General features: G+C 34.6%; 1 protein-coding gene across 1 annotated transcript in view; it reads right to left on the minus strand.

Moving 5' to 3' along the window:
* The window catches only part of LOC108726095 (uncharacterized), a 51,759-nt gene extending 36,926 nt beyond the window's left edge, over window positions 1–14,833 (minus strand). Inside the window, exons 1-2 of the mRNA XM_018453472.1 lie at window positions 14,599–14,833; window positions 12,540–12,782 (exon numbers count right to left, since the gene is read on the minus strand). Of these exons, the coding sequence (XP_018308974.1) occupies window positions 12,540–12,782; window positions 14,599–14,833 (478 nt within the window). The remainder of the gene's footprint in view (window positions 1–12,539; window positions 12,783–14,598) is intronic.
* Window positions 14,834–19,396: the final 4,563 nt, after the last annotated feature.

Here is a 19,396-nt window from a genome sequence, read left to right on the forward strand (position 1 = left end):
TGAATTAGTTGTCTTTTGTCATTAAACATCTATTTATATTATTATTTTCCGTCAGCATATTAATTTTCCAATTGTGGTCGGACACTGGGACAATTACGTCTGTGTCCGATCGGCTTGTCCGGCCACTGGTACATTGACGCATTCTATTATTTATTTAAATATTTTAATTAATAATTGTTATAAGTGAGTTCAAATAATTTTTACTTGCTTAAAGGAGTCTTGAGTTTTCAAATGAATACAAATATTTATATTAAAAACCTTTTTGATATTATAAATTGTATTATTTATGAGAACCTAACGCTTAAACTTCCGGCTACTGGGATATTTAGCTTATATTTACAAAAAATAAAGTCCGGAGTGTTAGTTATATCTCAATAAATACCAAAAAGCAATAATTAATATTTAAAATGACTACTTTTGGCTTTGATACAAGCTTTATACGGCGCTTTGAAAATGCATCACGACGGCCGCCCATCTTTCCGTGGATAAATTCTCCCAGACAGCTAATGGAGCTGTCTTCAGTTCACTAATAAATGAAAATCTTTTGGTACAAAGACTTTCCAGTTATTTAATAATAAGAATGTAATTATAACTACAGAATTTGTTTTTTAAATATGTGTGATTATAATAATTTGACAAACATACAAAATTTTGTGACCACTTTTTTTGTCTCCCTGTAATATTGTACTTTGAAAGAAGATGCACCCAGAGAAAAATTTCTTCGATTCAAATAAATTTGTTTGAATCAAAGAAATTGGTGCACTGCTATACGATTAAAAAAAAGTTTCTTTGATTTAAACGTCATTTCTTGAAATCAAATAAATTCTTCTTTGATTTGAACTTCATTTCTCGAAATCAAGTGATTTTTTAATTCTTTTTCAAAGGTATTTTTACTTTAACTTAAAAAAATCAACGAAAGAAATGATTTCTTCAATTTAAACAAAATTTTTCTCTGGATGCGTGTAAATATAACGTGAAAGAATAAAACCATTTAGATAGTAGTCAAAATGTAAGAATTTAGAAATTTAAAGGATCTACGTTCTGAAATTTAAGAATTTACTATTTTAGGTTGAAAAGTTTTACCTTATACAAGAAGCTAGACTTAAAGCCTAATCGTATCAAGTTTAAAATAAGTGTCCCGTAAGAAAAGGCGACTACAAAATGCTGGCGTACTTCTTAGTAGCGTAATACATCTTTCGGGACATTGCGGTATTTTGCGAACTCTCTTCTAAAGTCAGAGAATTCCATTAAATCTTTCTCAGCATATTAGCGATTCACAGAAATCTATTTTAGGGAGAAGCGACTCCGCCCAGGACATCTCGTGCTACAATTGCTCCGCTTATTTTGTTGGACGAAAACTTAGCAGCTGCGTTTTCTTGCAGGGACGAAAAGGAAGTGAGGTCGAGGACAAGCGAATGGTTTACAAATCGCAGCGAATCAATGGGGATCGGTTTGTAACGCGCTATTTCATGAAACGACCGAGCGACTCATCCGCTGTAAATTCATGAAGTATCGATTTGTCTCACCGATGCGATGCATGAACGGGAGGAAGGCGGTGGTACCTTCGTGTTTTCGTGCCCGTGCAAACGTACGGAAATAGTCGAAGACGTTTCCCTCGCGAACGAAGTATCGCTTCGAGAAGATCGATGAAGCTGCGTTTCTTTGCAAGAGTCATCTGTTTCAATAAACACGCATAAAATGATTGTAGAACGCAAATGAAAATAGTGCAAACGGATTAAAAATAACATGAAAATAGCGTGAAAAAGAAACGAACGGAATACTAAAATAACGTAAAAATAGCGTTAAAAATGAAAATATTGAAAATCTTAGAAATGCGTAAAAAAATCAAAATCTAATTTAAACTTAAAAGGAAATGAAATTTTTCAATTATAATGAAACGCTATTAACGTTTCGTTATTAATGTTAATTTAGATTAATAGCGAGCGATAAACATTAGCGAACAACAAACGACACAGAAGTAAATCTTGACAAATAACGCGGCGGCTCGTGAAGTTTTTCTGTAATCCGTGATTATCGCCAACGAATCGCTTCCATTTATTAGAGTCATAAACGATTCCAGCCGTTTCTAGAAACTCGTCCAATTAAATGCTCTAATACCTCTAACAAGCAAAATCATTGCAATCGTTCCAATTAAGTCCCATTGATATCAAACTTCTAGCAAACTCCATCACTTTCTGATAGAAGTTGAAACAAATATAAATCTAGCCATTGCAATAATAATTTCAAAACAGAGTATAATGTTATCATTCTTACTACAAGTACAAATCCAATTTTTTGCTGCTCTTGATATTGAAGTAACGTAAAAGATGTTATGTAATAAAACATCTTTTATATTCTGAATGGTTTGTCGGACATACAAAGAAAAATCGACGAGTTGTCTATCTTTCGTAGATGATTTCAATGTTGAACCATTTTCTCTTCACATCGACCAGCTTCATCTTTTAAGCTAGCAAAATCTGCTGCTTCGTAAAGTTCTCTTACAATTAGTGCATTTATGGATTCTGTCGAAAATATAATAAATATTTTGCCGTTTCTTTTTCATCATCTTGTTTCTCCTTTTTGAGTTCTTCCTCAAAAGTGAGATTGTATAGAGTGGACTTCCGATATTAACAGTCGACAGTAATCGAGTCAGGACTTTCCACCCGCTACCGAGTCCTCTCGTGAGCATCCAACGAAGTCACTCGCAAATGCCTTACTGCATCCTGCAGGTCGCGAGTTAGCCACTTAATATGGGTGGAAAGCCATGGCGGTGCGCCATGCGCCGCTTGCTCATCCCCTATCTACTTGTGACCAGACGCCATCGAAGCGGACAGTAACATATCGGTCGTGCATGCCACGGATTTCGGTTCATCATTATGTAAGTCTCGAATCATGCCGCCCCATACCTTAGACCCTCGTTCAAGAACCTTCCGGCGACCCGCATGAATATCCGTCTATTCAGCCGATTATGTTTAGCGGCGGTTCCACGTTGCCCAGATATCACGCGAGGAATCGAACGTGATCCATGTGTTAATGAACTACTCAGCCAAGATTCTATTATATTATATTATACCCAGGTCACACGAATCAATGTGTTAAGTTAGGATTACTTGTTGCGAATCCCCAATTGGTTCTTAAATTTATCCTGTTCACTTCCGAAATTAAGAATTTATAGAATCTACAAAGCTAAAGAAGAAAGAAAACTTATTGAATGATCGGACCCAACGAATCACGATTAATTGTTATAATTGAGATTGTAGGTTTATCACTTTCAGGCATGAAGGCAGGGATGAAGAATCGATGCACAAGTATAGTTATGAGATAGTTTTTACATTTATTGCTTAGATATAAAAAGTTTCTTTAGGAACAATGTAATGACTAGAAAGAATTATTTGTTTCTATGAAAAAACTTTCTTCGCCCGAGGATGATAGTTGTTCAATTATTGCGTATGAAAAGAAGAAAAAGGTAATGTTTTCGTTTCGCAGTGTCGAAATGTCGATTATTGCTCTGGAGTGAAAAGCAATAACCAACGTGTGGCAAAAACAAACGAGTTTTCTCTGATGCCATATATAAAATTTGTCTAATGGTTTGGAGCAACCATTTCTTCGCTTTCCTCTATTTTCAGCACGATACCTCCTCGCTCTTTCTCTCTTTCGTTCTTTCTCGTTCTTTTGGTCGACCTTCCTTTTCTTTCTTCTTCCTTTATATCTCCCCTCCATCGTCTAGCGCTCTTTCAACTCGCGCGGTCGCCGTTTCTTTTCGGCGTACAGTTTGAAAGAACTTAAAATAAACGGCGTGCTCGTTGCGACGGCTGCAACTTTCGCTTCAGACGATACTTTCCGCTGTTTCTCGTCATTGTTGTTACCGGTAAGTCAGATCTTTGTTTCCCGTGTATTGAAGGAGCTGTCGACTGCTGTCTGGTCTACTTACGTGGTTTTTAGATCTTTGAGATGACGAAAACGGTAAGAGCGGATAATGGATATTAATGCCTTACATTAAAACGGTTCAGTGAGTTCAGCGGACGCTTATTCCTTCGAATTAAATTTTCTGGGGAGGATTAGCGTAGAACTGTAAGCATCTAGAATCCAAGACACTTTAGATGCAAGACATCCAGTATCCGATGCAGTTAACATCCAAGAAATGTAGTTTCTAAGAGAAACCGGAATTCGAATAAGCCAATTCTGAAGAGTTCCTGAATTCAAGATGTCTCCAAGGAAGGATTTATACATATGATGGATTCCTATTACGTCTTTTGTGATATTTAAAATCAAAGGATTTTGAAAATGAAAGCAATTATCATTTAACTAATCTGAGATTGTTGTATCGTGATTTTAACCCACTTATTATCCATACATATCATTCCGACAATGTTGCAGTAACATTACAAACGTTGCTGCAATATTGTTGCAAGTTTCTGTGCATGGATAATATTTCTTATTCCTCGTTGTTTTCTTATCCTATATAAATTTCTTATCCTATAAAGAATTGATACATCTTGAAATTTCCACGCATTTCGAACTTGTCCGTCTTTCTACCCTATATAAATAAATGATGTATGTGACGCGATGCCGGTTAAACGGAAGTAGCAATAAAGAGACGAAGAGAAACTGACTGGGGCAACTTTTGCAACACGAGCCATTAGACGCAGCCTTTGAGGACGAGCATGTATTTCACGAAACTTTAGAACACGAAACTGACGAAAACGCACGGTTTCGCTTTCTGACGTAACAAAGCCAATTTCTTTGGAGCGTTGCTCGTGACGTTGCGAACGGGTCGAACTTCCCGGTGATCTGAACTTTTTTCGAGAACGTAGATTGTCACTGGTAAACGTTTTTCCCAGAATCTTGGGATCTTATTTGTCGAAGTTTCCTAATGAAGCAACGATGTATTGACAAATTTTTTCATTAATCAGGCTTTGAAACTTCAATAAAAATGATAAGCACATCAAAGAATGTCTAGCGTCATCGGAGCTAAACAGGATGATAAAATAAGCTTAACGTGTTTCATTTCGCTGATAGCATCTCTTTCACCAAAGTTTCATGAAAAAAAGAAAATCCAACTAAGAAGTTTTAAAGGAAACCGTGCCGTGTAAGCGGTCACCGATTCCTTTCAACCGATTAAGAGCTTCTGCCATCCTTTGTTAGATGTTTTCGGCGAACTTGAAATTCTGCAGGTTTCTTACATTCGAAAGCTCAGCTACGCGAACTCTCGATCAATGAAAATAAAAACCTTGAATTCCCAGATTTACGAAATATTTCTGATGTGTAATTCTCATAAAGTTTAAGATATTTAGTCTTAATAAATAATTGAAGAATTTAATTATTTAAAAGTTATTCTCTAAACCAAGCCTGTCCAATTTGAGTTCCGGAGCCAAAACGCAAAGCCATCGTCGCATAAAATTCAATATAAGATTTTAAAAACTATAAAATATTGATAAGCGTCACTTATAAGTATCAACACTTCACAGTCCTCGAAATCTTTTCCACATTGAATTTTTCCCGGAGCTCAAATATTGAACAGGCCTGCTCTAAACACTTATTTTTTTATTGCTAATAGAGCAGCAAATGTATTATCAGAAAAATCGATACGTTTACATTAAGGATATAACTATACATGATCTTATTACAATCACTTTTGATGAAGTTATACTTTCTTGAAACTTGCCTATTTTTGGAGGGTAGGTGATCACTTAATTTTTTAGGATATGATTTTCAATTTTAATAACTCCAATTTCGATTAATTTACGACAAAATATTCACATCGTCTTTCAACGTTCATGATACCGTTGATGCTAATCATCTCTCATTTATTTTCCCTCCTCTTTAGCCTTTATAAACGCCGAGCGGCATCATCGAGGGGCCACCGTTATTTCGGATTTATGATACCTTCACTGTGAGAGGCAGAAAAATCGGCCCCACGCGGCCGTTCCGACGTTTTAATTTGAAACCGCTCGCGGCGCGGTTGGTAAACAAAACTTATTCCTAGTACATTTCGGCCGGCGAACATGCGCGAAAAACCGTGGTCGGGCGATGAAAGATGTGCCGAGACTGCGAATAAATCGGAACCGTCTTGTCGCAGATTAAAGAGGTTGCTCTGTGTAAGATATGTTCGCTCTCTTAAATATTAAGATTTCGGGTATGTGTTACAATATTTTTTTTCAAGAGTAATATTATGTTTGTGAAATGGATAATATATATTTCCAATGATCATAATGTGATTTAACATATTTCTTTTACTACATAACGTTTTAATTTAAAAAATATGAATATATCATAATAAATAGCAATCGAAGAAATGGTCGATTTGGGAACAAAATAAATTATATGCCAAATTAAATTTTACATTAGACAATTTTTTAATATTTTCCCGTATAATTATTTTACAGCATTACGATGATTAAATAACAATTTATGAATGATTTATGTATAATTACGTAATATAAATCACACTTTATCCTTTATTTTTTAGGATTCTACTACTCATAGATATACATGAGAGTGACACAGACAGTATGTATATATTTGAGTAGGAAAGGATGAGAATGAAGACGAAAAATACGAAGCAGAAAGAGAGGGAGTTGGCTTTCAGCGATCGTAACCCCTGCGGCGCTGTAAAATATCGGAAAATTCATTAATGCTCGATCTACGGTGCACAGTCGAATAAATCTCGCCCGAGAGCGAGATTTACAGAGGCGGAGGGAAGCAATATGGCGACGTACCGAATATGCGTCGACCGTAAGGAGAATCTCAAATGCTAGCTTTCTCACCTCGATATTCAGATTCAAATCTGCGAACAGACAATCCAGAGAGGATCAGAATCGCAAGAAAGCAAGAGTTTGAAAGATCAAGGATTATCTTTACATGACGAAACAGAGAATAGTAAATTCACTATCGAATTCAATTGACATTTGATCTACGTTGGTAGATTCGTCTAAATTTAGACTTAGACGGAAAGCAATTCTAAAGGAATTAAACATTACTTATCATTTCAGAGGATGGCTACGTGCTTTCCATTAATTAGGATTCAAATAGACATCATAAGAATTCCTTCTAACAATTCATTCCTCTAGGAGGCAAATTTACACAGCGTTCAAAAAATGAATAATTTTTGTATTCACTTACGCTGCTTACGTATCAATTCAGCAATATTTATATTTTTTTAAATATGTAATTACGCAGAGAAGACGATATAAAATTCATTCAGTTTTTTAGTTGTTTCAGTTTTTAATCTAAACCATCTCAACAATTTATGTTATCTAAGTCTTTAAATACTTCAGCAAAACTGTTTCTTTCGTATTTTACGACGATCAAATTGATTAATTATTTTGTTTTTATTTATTTCTACATAATAAAATAGTTTAACTTCAACCTAATAATAGCGTGATTATACGTAAAGTACATTCGTGAATAGCACGCAGCGAGAGAGAGAGAGGGGATAAAGTATGTATAGGTATGTATATGAATGCATCGTCGATATAATTATACGTATTTTGATGGGGCACTAAGCACAAAGTACTGCAAGTATGTGCACCCTCCTACCTTCTCTCCTCCTTTCATGCTCTTTCCTTCCTCGGATAAAGCACGATGGAAGAGAAATTGGTCTCGTTGGAACCATAGAACGACAAGGCGGTACAAAGGCCGTGTTAGCTCTGGCGACTTTCTCGAGTACCACTCATGCACACGTTTTCCACTCCAGTTTCACTCAACTCCAAAGCTGAGTTCCACCCGAGATAGGGCAGTCATCAACGCACGTTTTATTCTAAATCCGATGTATCTTTCGCAGAAGGCTAACTCCACGACACGTAATAGTAATTTCGTATTGGCTTCTCCCTTAATGTATTCATTAATGAATTAAGCTCGTCGAAATAGAAACAAAATTAAAATCCAACTGAATTTTCCAACCAACATTTGCGTCATTCTGAGAGAATAAGCTTGATGGTTCAATGACATGTCGTGTTGTTTGAAGTATTCTGTGTTAGAAAACGTAATTATTACTATATTTTTTTTACTGAAAAATGAAAAGAATTTGTCGAGTTAATAAATTTTAACACTTACTAAAATGCAAAGCTTCTATAAAGTTTCAAGAATTTTGCAACGCAAAATAAGTACTATATATGTACTGAATGTTATATTCTTCAATTTATTTTTTGAGATAGGTAATTCAAAATTTTGATTTCAAGGTAGCAAAACTACCGCAATTGCAGTAATTGCGGTATCCATGAGCTGAGTTTGCTTTAACGGATTAACCTACCTACTAAGAAAACGCTGAGGAAATCTAATGCTGCTTATCGTATTTATCTGGAGAGATACGAAGTGCTCTTCTCAAACAGTGATAAAAAGATTAACCTATTTCCACATTGGAAGAAGGATATATGGATAAAAAAGGTATGTCACATTCTTGAAGAAGTTAGTTTATAAGCGAATCACATCATATTCAGACCAGATTATGTATGCAGATAATATATAAAATATTTTAAATACTAAAGTTAAATTAAAGAAATATTAGACGTAATTTTTAACTAAATAAAAAATTATGAAAAAATTACAAATTTTTCCATATTATATTTAAAGGTAATACAAAAAGTTTCACAGTGATTTAAAACCTGGGTAAGAATTATTTCGGTAAAAGTATCGATTAGGGGACCAAGCTCCAATGATCTTGACTTTGATATATATGTTGTCAAGGTCATGACCCCTGAGTGACTTCCAACAAGTTTTAGCCGTCGCTCGTCCTTCGTTAAAAAGTTATTAACAAAAAAAAGTTTGAAAAAATAACGTCTTATTTCGACTATACATATGTAATATCAGAAACTATTCTAGACTGCATTCACCTACTGCATTCCACCTCTCCCATTGCCTAGAGGCGCGCGACTTTTCACGCGAACACAAATTGATTGCTTTAGCAGAAAATTTGTTTCTAATGTGAAGAATTTCTGTTTAAAGCAGTAAAAATGAATGTTTCAATAAAACTTGGATAATACCTGCTTTAATAAAGCAGGCACGATCGACATTGACCGTTATGTATAAATCCTAAATTTCTTCATTGCTTATAACATATATACTTAAATATTTTGTATTTTATATCATTCTATTTCATATCATCAAATTAATTTTAGTTACTTCAACAATGGATTCTCGATAAACAGAATTGATGGAAATGACCATATTGTAGAATTAGACGAGGCAAAAGTTAGCAAGAGAAAGTATAATAAAAGGTCATATAATTGAAGGACAATGGGTTTTTGGTGGTATTGAACGTAATACCAAAAACATTTTCATCCTACCTGTACCAAATCGATCCAGTAACACTCTCATCTTATCAATTATACGAAAATATGTCTTGCCTGGTTCAATAATTTATACGGATCAGTGGCGTGCATAATAAGAACCTTGATAATGATAACAACTACTGTAAATCATTCAGTAAATTTTGTGAATCCTGATACTGGTGTCCATACTCAAAATATAGAGAGAGTATAACGGGATATGTGAGCAAACATTCCTCGTTATGGAACACGTGAAAAGCATTATGTATATTATCTCGCTGAATTCTTATTTAAAAGAACATATAATTTTGACGAAAGAATTGATACTTTTTTTGGAAATTATAAATGTGATGTATCCACTGGATGCTTTAAATATTGAATAAAATTGTGCCAAAATAAGACGTCATTTTTTCAAATTTTTTTTGTTAATAACTTTTTAACGAAGGATGAGCGACAGCTAAAACTTGTTGGTCACTCAAGGTTATGAGTTTGACAACATATGTCAAGATCAAGGTCATTGGAGTTTGGTTCCCTAATCGATACTTTTACCATTCATTATTAAATATTGAATCGTTTCATATGTATATATTTAATTTTATATATTAGAAGGTTTAAATTTTTAATTCCAGTCTCATTTTCTGTAAAAACTATGCACATGATATATCCTTTAAAACATATAATAAGAAATCCAAAAAATCACAATTATATATTAAGTCTTTCTTAATTCCAGCTCAAACTATTTGAATTATAAGAAATTTAAAAGCTATTTATCTTATGGAAAAAAAAAGAATTAGTAATAAGGGAGAATAGAAGTATTGCGAATATCTAAGCGAAAGTTAAATAAAGCCAATGTTTATTCATCAATTAAATAAGTCTTTATTCAAAGATTGTTTTTTGTTTAAAATTATGGTTTGTATTCATAATGTATGAATGTTAATTATTGTAATTTAAAGCCAAACAACTGCAGTCATTTTTTGAATAAAGATTGACTTTTATTAGTTCATTAAATTAATTAATAATCATCGACATTATTTAATTTTTCCTTTAGGTGCCTGAGGTTTCTCCATTCTCCCTTCTCAATTTTTTCTATAATTCTTTTTTTTTTCGTATCGGTTTCAATAATCAACATGAAACGTAGGGAAATACTGAAATCGATCCAGAAGATAGGATTTTGATTCGAAATCGTGTTGCATCGTGGAAATGCAATGGAAAAAAATTTTCGGCTCATGGCGGACGTATCGCAGCGTGAAACAGACGCGCTGACGCAGCGCGATGGTGCGGTTTTGCGAGTGATACCTCATAGTAGCTATGCCGAAAGCCCCGCCGGTCAATTCGATTTGGAATTCTTGCAGATATTTCCATACGGTCATAAATAGCCCGGCGACGCGAGTTTTAACCCACTCAGGCCAACAGTATTGTAAAATGGTGAATATGCGCATCGACGGGGCGACCGAGCGAGCGGCGAGCGGCGGAATGAATATATACGAACGCAGCGAATGAATTTATAACGCGCACGCGAAAACCGAACCTGTGTGTGCCGTTCCTTCCACCATGACGCCGCGCGCCGTACCGGCCGGCCCCGTAAATCGATGGCAGCTGTTTTACGCAGTTGACCGTGTGGAAAAGCTCGTTGCAGAGCCGAATGCACCCGCATAATCGCGAACCCGTGCGAGATGGAACGGTCGATCCGAACCCTCTTTTTTTCCTAGTGATATTTCATTTTTCGTTTGCTGTAGCCAGGAAAATCCGAGGAAAGTTTCAATTCAATGCCAGATATTTTCATTCTCTCGAAGAATACTTCGCCTGCAGCATTAAAGAATTATTCTCGACTTTTAAATATGAGAATCATCTACGTACATTATATACGGAGTTTAAAATACTTTATAATAATTTGTTTTTAAATTTTGTACTTCGATAAATTATTATAGCTAAATCGTAATCTTAGACTTCTTTAATTTAAGGGGATCCTAAAGCCGCCTGTATTATCGACTAAATCATATAATTTTTGTATAACAAATACTTTTTTCTCTTTCACAGATTCGAAAATCCTTTTCCAGGATTAAAGTATACGCATTAATACGTGTTTGTGAGGTGGAGTTTATGAGACCGATCAAAAATTTCGAAATTGACATTTTTTACCTCTTCTTAGTGTAACATGGCGTCTCAAGCTGTCAAGTCCTGACAACATTTGCTTGATACGAAAGTTTTACAACCTATACTTACGAAATAGTGATCCATAAACACGTAGTTTATATAAACAAATAACGTCGAGTTCTTAGAATTACACTTAGATGCTTTATCGCGACGAATTTGTCATATGAAAATTGGCACGAACGTGCGACTGCGTGTATCATAGGTGAGATTGCGTGAGATATTGGTGTGGTAGTACATAAAGACATGTCGGTGCGCTGGAAAAACAGCGACATCTAGTGACTTCGTCGGAGTTCGAGCTTTAGGATCCCCTTAATAGTGTCAAAAATGGATGAGTTAAAGTTTCTTGACATATCCGAACGTACCACAGATTGACTATATTCCCCTATAACCTTTTCTGCAACTGACAAAGGTTAACAACAGATTATGGCCGCAAATAAAAAAACATACTTTGTTATTGCCGGTACTGTTAGCACATTTCTATCAAATATGCGACAACCTTGTCGGCGAAGTACAATATATAACGGAGAAGCGGTGAAAAGAGAGCAGGTCTGTTCAACGCGCTGATAACAAATTGATATCAGATCTTAAGCAATTTCGCTATTACAAAAGTGTCAGCGTTTTTCACGATAGAATGCAACATTATCTGTTCGTCAAAATATATTTGGCACCATTTTGTCGGCGCATTAGACAACAGATTTGACCTGCATTTGGCATCAACCTGTCATCACATTGCTGTTACCAAATTTGTTCTGGTGTTGGTTTCAATTTAACTTCAAGATATGTTCTTCAAATATGGTTTACATTGAAAATCCTATTGCGGACACAGTAGGCTCTAGTTTTGACATTATTCCGCTGGAATTTATTGCCAATTTATATTATCTTGCGTACAAAATGTTTGCTGGGTTTTTGGCATCAATGCCGACAACTTTCACAACAATACTCTTCATGGTGAAATTAAAAAGGTGACCCATTGCGCATAATGGCGGAGGAACCCCAATCAGAAATTAAGTTCATTTGCAGCGTGAATGAGTTATATGAATTTCTGCAAATGAGCTCAAAACTTGATCAGCTGACAGATCCACCATGCTACTCCTATTCCTATAAACCATTTGCACTTACCTTCAACCTGATGAGGAGCATAGATGTTGAGATACAGACAGTCCTCGCTCTGGTTCCTCAAGTATGGCAAGTGTCTCTCCAGGTACTCGTACCTGCCTGGCTTCACTTCTTCTCGAAGATTTGGCAAGACTTGCGGGCAAACTGGAGCGAATTCCTGCGACTGCCTCACTCCTCTCCACGGTTGCGGTGAGCGTGGCGGAGAAAATCTGAAGGATCCCACGGGAGGCTCCGCGTAAGGAACTCCTAAAACACAGGGGAGAACCTTGCTCTTAGATTCATGGTGTGATGCTAAAGTAATACAATAACTGACATTTCTATTACAGGATAAATGTACTTTAGAAGAAATAAACTATTTATCGAATTGTTATTATATAGCGCATTTAACGTATTTTTGAAAATAGATCCCATTTATGTCACGCTGACAACTTCATTTCTAATTAAGCTAAATATCGTTCGTCTGAATATCAGTTGAAATCAAATTACAATTAAATTCCAATTTAATTTTATTTAACACAATTAAACATCATTTTTGATTAAAATTCTATTTGATTAAAATTCTGTTCTCGATTCTCGATTTTAAATTTAATGAAATTTCGTAATCAATTCTTTTTAATTTCTATCGATTCTTTTTAATTCAATTATCTTTACAAGGTTAACAAGACTTTGTACCTAAGTAAGGAGCGATTCAAATATGTGGAATGAATGAATATCGAGAAGGAACGATATATACTCGGTTTTGGTCATACGATGTGATGCACATACGGATGCAATTCGACGCGTGGCAGTGCAAGTTGACGGACGCGCAGCGCGAGTCAAGCAAAGACGGAGAAAGCTGGAGGGGTAGAGATGTGCGGCGATGGCAGTAATATCTGTTCCCGAAATACACGGACGCGCGAGCGCATGCTCCTCGTTTTGGATCCTTTGACGTATCGGGACTCTCAAAGCGCGGATATGCAGCTGCTAGGAAACTTTTGCTCACTGACCGGAGCCGAGTTTCCTCGGAATATCGAACGTTATCGAGATACCGTTGTAGTAGGTCGTTGCATATGAAACGACGGCTTTGCGTCAACCAGCTTAGGGTCTCCATTGAATTAAATGTATCGATATACATAAATGGTCCCAGGTATTTTCTACGCGTCTTTTCTTTGAAAATGAGATCCGGAAACGTCCATTTTTAGCATTAACTATCACGCAACAGGAAAGATTCAATACTGGAATTCTTTGTGTAGAAAAGTAAAGGTTCTTATATGAAGCCATGAATAGCGATATTTAAGGAAAGTTTAGCTTGACTTGCTGTTATTACGTGTGTGAACATTTATAAGTTATAACTTAACTCTGACGAAACGGTTTATATTTAATATTTCTTTATTAAAAGCAAGTATTGTACAATACAACTAAAATTTAGTTTATATTTGTTTTTCTATAACAACATTTTACTATTTGATCATTACAAAATAACTTTAAAAGTTACAATCTTTATGAAAAAGTACATGTCTGTTTTTTACATGTTTTTTTCGATCTTTTCTTCATTTCTATTACACTTTCATTTAATATAGCGCTACTTTAATTTAATATAAAGTTTAATGTAGCTCAGTATCAGGGCGAGTTGGTTACAATGCAACATATTCATGTTTGACTAACTACAAAAAAACTATAGAATTTACAGAATCGTTCCTAGCATGAAAATATAGAGAAAGATTCTCTCTATTATATTAATACATTTTAATAATAATAATTAGTTGTTTAAAAAGTTTAATGTGAAAACTATGCCAACAAACTCCGACTTTCCCTATTTAGTAACAATTCCGGTATAAACTATCATAGTGAAACGAAATGAGATGCATAATTAATTGTTGAAATAAGCTTCTTGAAAAAGAAATCCAGAAATAAAACTATTGGTCGTCAAAATATAAATTCATAGAAATTGAGGAAACAGAAATTAATATGGTTAATTGTAAGGATTATAAATGCATCTTACTAATGTTTTGCCTTAATTATACAAAAATAAACTACGACAAATTTTCTTTGTAATTAAACATAATGGCACTTTAAAACTTACCAAGAAAGACGTCAACCAGCTGCAAATTGTAATTAGTTCTGGGTTGAATCACCATGCCACGTAATCGGCCTTCTTTGACCCGAACTTCCCTCGTTATTCTTTCCTGAAGGTCATGAAACCGCTGATGGTAGCCATATTGATCACGCGATTCACGATGATCGCGGTGTTCCGTAAGAATTTGCGTGCAGGCCAACAATAGAAGGCCCACTAATTCTATTCGCAACATTTTGGACATCTGCCTCGTCGTTGATTCCACAACACTAAGTTCAATGCTTTAAGAATTGTCACCTTTATTAAACTTAGCAGTTTAATTAAATCTTAAGATTTTGCGATAATAATTTAATATTCACGAAGCACTCTGTCCAAATTAATTACCAAATTTATTGTAATTCTTGGAAAGACTTAGCTGTAAATTTTTTTTCGCAAAAATAACACTGTGATATTTCAAAGTCTTATAGAAAAATCATTACAGATTATCGTAGAGAATATTGTAGAATGTAATCTTTAAAAAGCTCACAATAGCAAGTTCGAAGCAACACGCGACAACTACGACGAAGCACACACACTCGCGATTGAAGTAAAAATAATTTTTCTGGCTGCCGGCAGAACCGGATACGAAGAGAACGACTGCTCTTTCGGCCGTCGTTGGAACTTTTCACTTTGTAGCTTCCGCTGCTGCACGCGGATCGAGAAGTTACTTTTCTACACGTGCGGAGTTCACATTTTTGTAATTATTGATAAATTTCCAAACGCCACTTGATTTTATCCGAGTTAAAATTTATTGCAAGGTTCAACATAATGTATTTTCGAACTCTCTCTCTCTCTCTTTCAGCCATTTCAAATCGGTCGGTACTTATCCATCAAATAAATATGTGCTTCATATTTGACACTCTGTGTATTCTGTTCGCTGGATTTAAATCATATTTTTTTGTCATTGAGATTAACTCTCTGAAACTAGATTTAAAATTTGTATTAGTTACGCTATAAAAAATTGCAATAAATTTTCGATGAAAATTTGATTAATCCTTTAGAGTCTAGAGAGAGTGATACACACATATATATACATATATTTTTTATAGCGTAACTAATACAAATTTTAAATAAAGTTTCAAAGAGTTAATCTCAATATACATATATATATATATACTAGTGTTTCTACAAAAACGTTCAACAAGGGCTCTTTATAAAAAAATTATTCAAACTTTAATTGGAAAATGTTATGATGAATACAATTATAGAATATAAAACATTATTTACGTAGTAGAGAGTTCTTGGACTATAACTATGTAAGGTTCGACATGATTATGTACGGTATTACATTCATATGGGATTAATTATTCAAATATAATTGATAGTATAAATTTCTGATATATAAATTATGTATAAATGCGCGGAATTTTCAAGGCTTTCGTATTTCAATGATAGGAATTAATTGATATTTTTTTGTATGCTCCGATTTTTATATTCAACGATCCTTCAAACCTTTAAAAATAATTAGACATTTATATATACCTTATTATCAAATAAGTCAGACCTTAAAAAATTAACATATTATAACTAGTTGTCACATAATCTTCTATTATAAACTCAAAAGAATGAAGTTTAATGTATCCATATTCACGCTTACAAGCAATGGTATTTTCAATAATCTTATTTTAAATGTCTCGTGACTGTTTTAGTAGACACGCATTCCTTGGCTGTATTTAAGCGAAGGAATCGTACCGAGAGAAAACGAACTCGTGCTGATGGCGATCGAAAGGCACGGGAGAGCGGAGTTTACCAACAGGCGGCGCGTTCTATTTGAGGCGAAGAGTACGTGCAGTCGCGCGAGCCGTCGCTCTCTTCGTACGTGCGTTCACCCTTGTTTGTCCCGCCAAGAATATCGTCTCTGGAGGACATCGCCGCGCGTTGCCGTGTTTAGACCTTTCAACTTGCAACGTTTACCCGTCAAAAACTCCAACCGCAGCACGTCAAAGTTATTAAACAAAGTTGATCGAAATCAATTTATATAAAATGACTTTCCCCTAAATTTTTTTTAACTCTATGTTTGCTCGTCGCAATACATATTTTGTAGAAATGTTTCTATTAGGAGTATTTTATGAAGTCATAAGGAAAAATTTTGCACGTAGAATAGAAAAGACGCGATATCCTTGTATGGGCATGAAATGACGACATAAAAACTTCATAAACCAGCGAGTTACCCATTTATATCGTGCGACAAGTCGCGTTCGCGCAAATTCGATTGCATGACGGGCGAAGTACTCATTTCCCAGTATCGCGATAATAGTTTGCTCGCAGTTTTGCGATATACGCGAGCGTCTCGTAATTTACGTCGAATAAATGACATCGAGTTTGAAACTAATCTGGGAAAACGCAAGAGGCAGAAAGAGAGAAAGACACAGAAAGAAAGGGAGAGAGAGAGAGAGAGAGAGAGAGAGAGAGAGACCAACCAACTAAATCCGATATTTGTGACATTTACGGTGAGCAAACTTTTGAAGACTTGAACACGCCACACGATTTTCAGACCATACCAGTTCTACCTGTCAAGCTAGTGTAGTTTGCGACGCTAGTTTCCAAGTTTTTTGAATCCCTTTTAACGTAATATTTCCACTATAAATAACTAGACCTTTGAAGAACTGTTCTAAGTTGACACTTTAACAACTTTTATTAAATGAATAGTAACTGCTATTAATATACTTAAAGAAGATAAAAGAAATGATATAGTAAGAAGATATATAGTTTTTATGACTTATTTGGACATAATTGAAACAATTATAAAATTTTGAAAAATTCTTAATGAGTAATAGTAATACAAAAATTTTTTTTAATAATCTATCATTTTAATATACGTACTATAATCACATAGAAAATCTACTAAAAACACAAAAATTTTGAAAAGTAGCACATAATTCTGAGAGTAAAGAAGAAGATATTATGAAAGTTGTCTAGACATTTTTGCAAGAAGTTTCACACTTGTAAAAGCCCTCAATGTTATTTTTAACGTTGACGATGACAACTGGAGCCTCCTCGACGAGTGGATCCGAATTGTACATTTTCGCATCGAAGAGCACTTCTCAAGGCGAGAACTCACAACAACTACCATTATTGTGCGCTCGATATGTTGCTACTGCGCGCGTGTGAATGTTACTTTTCATTTTTCTATTTATACTCCTGTCAAATAGAAAAACATTTATTAGATAAGTATTTTTCATCTTCGTAATACTTCCCTCTTTCTCAAAAAAGTTTATTAATAATTTTAATATAAAGCGAAATAATACAATATTTTTATACAACAATGTATCAAATGTATTATTTGCATAAACAATCTTTCATGTCATATTCATTTGTTTAAACTTTTATATTTTTAATTAGATCTTTTATATTTTTAGAAAGATCCAGTTTATTTATATCCTGCAACAGTAAAGTTCGAAATAAAATATTTTTGACAAATTTTTATATTTTCTGGCGTTGTTAAGGGATTAAGGATTGAACGAGCCAGCCTAAGCGATTATTGCAACAAATCCTATTTTGCCGACCGCTTGTGGCGGATAAGCTTATAGGAATTCACCGCATCCATCATTAATACTTCTTTTTACTTTCGTCGATGTTTATGATAGATTTTCGAGAGGTGAGAAAATCTCTTTCGCCACGTTATCACGCCCCGTTATCATCCCACCATTGTATTTCTCGTTCGAAAAAAAATTCTATTTGACGAATTTTGTAAAAAGTTTTCCCTTGGCAAAAATGTAAAAAAAATCAAAAATTGCGACAAATTGTTACGGTGTTGCGTTGTACAATTTCTATTTTTAGAGATTCTCGAGTCGCAAAATAGTCCAAGACTAAATTTTTTTTACCCCTTTTCACATGTCCAACAAAAGATTTCCAGCACAGCAACAATAAATTTCACTTCCTTTCACATATTGTTGATTCATATGTATCTCTTTTGATAACAATAATAAATTTCATTTCAGTAATTACACTTCAAAAATATTGTTCTAATCATATTACACTTCAAAAATATTGTTTCAATCGAAAATTGGATAGTAAAAAACGTCACAGAAATTTAGGTTTAATATTGTCGATTGTTGGATAATCGAACGCACTTATGTTCTTTCTTTTGCAAGAAGACATGTCGAAAACTCGTTTTGTCACGACGAATCTTACGAGTGGACTGAACCGGCGTGCACGCGAAAAGCGCTTCTAAAATTAAATCTCAGATGAATCTTCGAACGCGCGCGCAGAGCGTCGCCAAGGAGAGGCGAATTTTAAGCGGAAGCTTTCATTTTCGTCAAATCGTCCCCGTTGTTTGAAATCTGTTCGCGTATGCACGTCGATGGCTGTCTAGAAGTGGAAAAGCATCGTGGGAGAAGGATACTTGTATTCCGGATGCTTGTTTGCCCATTGATCCGCAAGAATGCAAATCGCGAAAAGCACGTACTTTCGTCTTTGTATGGAAAGATATAACCTACAAAAGATATAACCTCGAGAACACACACACACAAGTTGTAAATACTCTCATCGATATTGTATGCATTAATCTCTTGATGAATTTTTCATACGGAAAAAACATTAAAAAACTGAAATTAAACACATAAGATCAATCTGGCAAAAGATTTTAGTTGATTTAATAAGATTTTTTTAACAAGTTTCTAACAATGTTTCTAAAATAAAAATTAATTTTGTAAAAGTTTATACTTTTTAATGTTATGTATTAAATGTTGAACTATTTTTATATTACCTAGATATAATTTAATTAGATTAATGGTGCCACACAAATCTACATCTAAATAAATATTTT

The sequence above is a fragment of the Mycetomoellerius zeteki genome, unplaced genomic scaffold (assembly GCF_001594055.1).
Source record: "Mycetomoellerius zeteki isolate Tzet28-1 unplaced genomic scaffold, Tzet1.0 scaffold386, whole genome shotgun sequence".
NCBI classification, from domain to species: domain Eukaryota; kingdom Metazoa; phylum Arthropoda; class Insecta; order Hymenoptera; family Formicidae; genus Mycetomoellerius; species Mycetomoellerius zeteki.